Source organism: Nannospalax galili, unplaced genomic scaffold (assembly GCF_000622305.1).
Source record: "Nannospalax galili isolate Female #2095 unplaced genomic scaffold, S.galili_v1.0 scaffold538, whole genome shotgun sequence".
NCBI lineage: Eukaryota > Metazoa > Chordata > Mammalia > Rodentia > Spalacidae > Nannospalax > Nannospalax galili.
Genome location: NW_008343842.1, coordinates 547,024 through 549,201, shown reverse-complemented (window position 1 = coordinate 549,201; position 2,178 = coordinate 547,024). Strand labels below are relative to the sequence as shown.

At 44.2% G+C, this 2,178-nt stretch overlaps 1 protein-coding gene across 1 annotated transcript in view; it reads left to right on the top strand.

Moving 5' to 3' along the window:
- Dnah8 (dynein axonemal heavy chain 8) overlaps nucleotides 1-2,178 on the top strand; it is a 308,707-nt gene that overhangs the window by 172,093 nt on the left and 134,436 nt on the right. Inside the window, exon 57 of the mRNA XM_008840196.1 lies at nucleotides 331-522. Coding sequence (XP_008838418.1) covers nucleotides 331-522 — 192 coding nt within the window. The remainder of the gene's footprint in view (nucleotides 1-330; nucleotides 523-2,178) is intronic.

Below are 2,178 nucleotides of genomic sequence, written 5' to 3'. Positions count from 1 at the left end.
CTCCCCCCTCCTTCCCTCCCTCCCTCCCTCCCATCCCTGCCCACTAGTAAGGTTAGCTGTGATTAGACCTGATTTTTCTCACAGTTCACATTGTTCTTGAGAATTCATGGAAAGGCACTTGCTTGAAGCTGACTGATGGTGGTAGGACAGGGGTTGGAATCCATCTCTTGTGCATTATTCTTGAATCCATTGTAATACGGTCTTAATCTTGACCTATTTGCTCACCAGACTTTAAAATGGGATATGTGTACTAGAGTATTCCTAAAGACTTTGAACTTTTAGTTTTTTCGGAGAATTTGGGAGTATTAACTTTTTTTTTTTCATCTCTAGGTGAAGATGCTGCCCACACCCTCTAAATTCCATTACATCTTCAACCTTCGAGATCTTTCCAGAATTTGGCAAGGAATGTTAACCATAAAGTCTGAGGAGTGTGACACGATCCCTGTCCTCTTGTCGCTGTTCAGACATGAGTGCAACAGGGTGATCGCAGATAGGTGTGTTTTAAAGCACCAGGGTGCACACGTGCGACCTGAGTTTACAGTGCCGGATTAATTCTTCACTGCCTGCTCACATCACTAGAGTATTATTTCACTTTTCCTTTTGTGTGTGCATGTGTGGTACATGAATGTGTTTTCCTGTACATGCGCGTGGAGGACAAAAGTCAATGCTAGGTGTCTTCTTCAATCCCTCTCCACTTTATTTTTTGGGGTAGTCTTTCACTAAACCTGGTGCTCAGTGTTTCAGCTTCGATTGTCAGGTTCAAGAGTTCCAGGGATCTGTCTGTATTTATCTTCTTGGAGCTAGGATTACAGGCATGTGCCACCAAGCCCAACATTTTACATAGGTGTTGAGCATCTAAACTGGGTTCTCAGGCTTCTATACCAAGCACTTTGCCCACTACTGAGCCATTCATTTGGCCCCTGTATCAGTTTTTGGTGGGCCTTGAAAAGCATTAATGGCATTTCCCACTTGTTAGTCTGAAAATGCTCTGGGACTGGAGAGATGGCTCAGTGGTTAAGAGTGTTTGTTACTCTTCCAGAGGACCCAGGTTGGTTCCCAGCACCCATGTTGGACAGCTCACAACCTCCTGTAACTCCAGGTCCAGGGAATCTGACATGCTCTTCTGACCTCCATGGGCAACCCCACACATGGCATGCATATATATGCATCTCTCTCTCTCTCTCTCTCTCTCTCTCTCTCTCTCTCTCTCTCAATACATCTTTAAAAAAATCCTTCTTAGAATAGCAGGATGGGACAGTGGGGGAAAGTGGGGAAAGTAAGGGGGAAGGAGGTGCACATCTTCATATAATGTGATACACCTGAAAGAAATTGGAGGTTGTTCAGAAGACCCAACCCTAGCTGAGGACCTTTTGGCAATTGATAGTTGGTGGTAGGTTGTGTCCATCTCCAAATACAGAATGAAGTGCTTTCTTGTCTGGGATGAGGAAGGACCAGGGACACCATTGCATTAGAGAACACACTTTCTTATTTTGTCTTAATTCTTTTTAGATTTATTTATTGTTAATTTTTGTGTACGAGTGTTTGCCTGCATGTGTGCACGTACACCACATGTGTGCAGTGCCCATGGAGGCCAGAAGAAGGTGTTTATTGAATCACTTGGAACTGAAGTTACAAATGGTTAGGAGCTGCCATGTGGGTGCTGTTGTGTCCATCTCCAAATACAGAATGAAGTGCTTTCTTGTCTGGGATGAGGAAGGACCAGGGACACCATTGCATTAGAGAACACACTTTCTTATTTTGTCTTAATTCTTTTTAGATTTATTTATTGTTAATTTTTGTGTACGAGTGTTTGCCTGCATGTGCGCACGTACACCACATGTGTGCAGTGCCCATGGAGGCCAGAAGAGGGTGTTTATTGAATCAGAACTGGAACTATAGGTAATTGTTAGCTGCTAGGAACTGAACCTGGGTCCTCTGCAAAAGCAGCCAGTGTTCTTAACCACTGAGCCATCTCTCCAGCTCCCATCAATAGCACTCTTGATAACTTAGGCTAAATCTCCTATTAAGAACTGTCCTAGTTTCTTTCTCCATTGCTGTGAGAGAACACTGACCACTACCAAATTGGGGAGGAAAGGGTTTATTTGTCTTACATCTCCCAGGTCACAGTTCATTAGGGAGCCCAAGGTAGGAACTCAGGGCAGGAACCTGGAAGCAGGA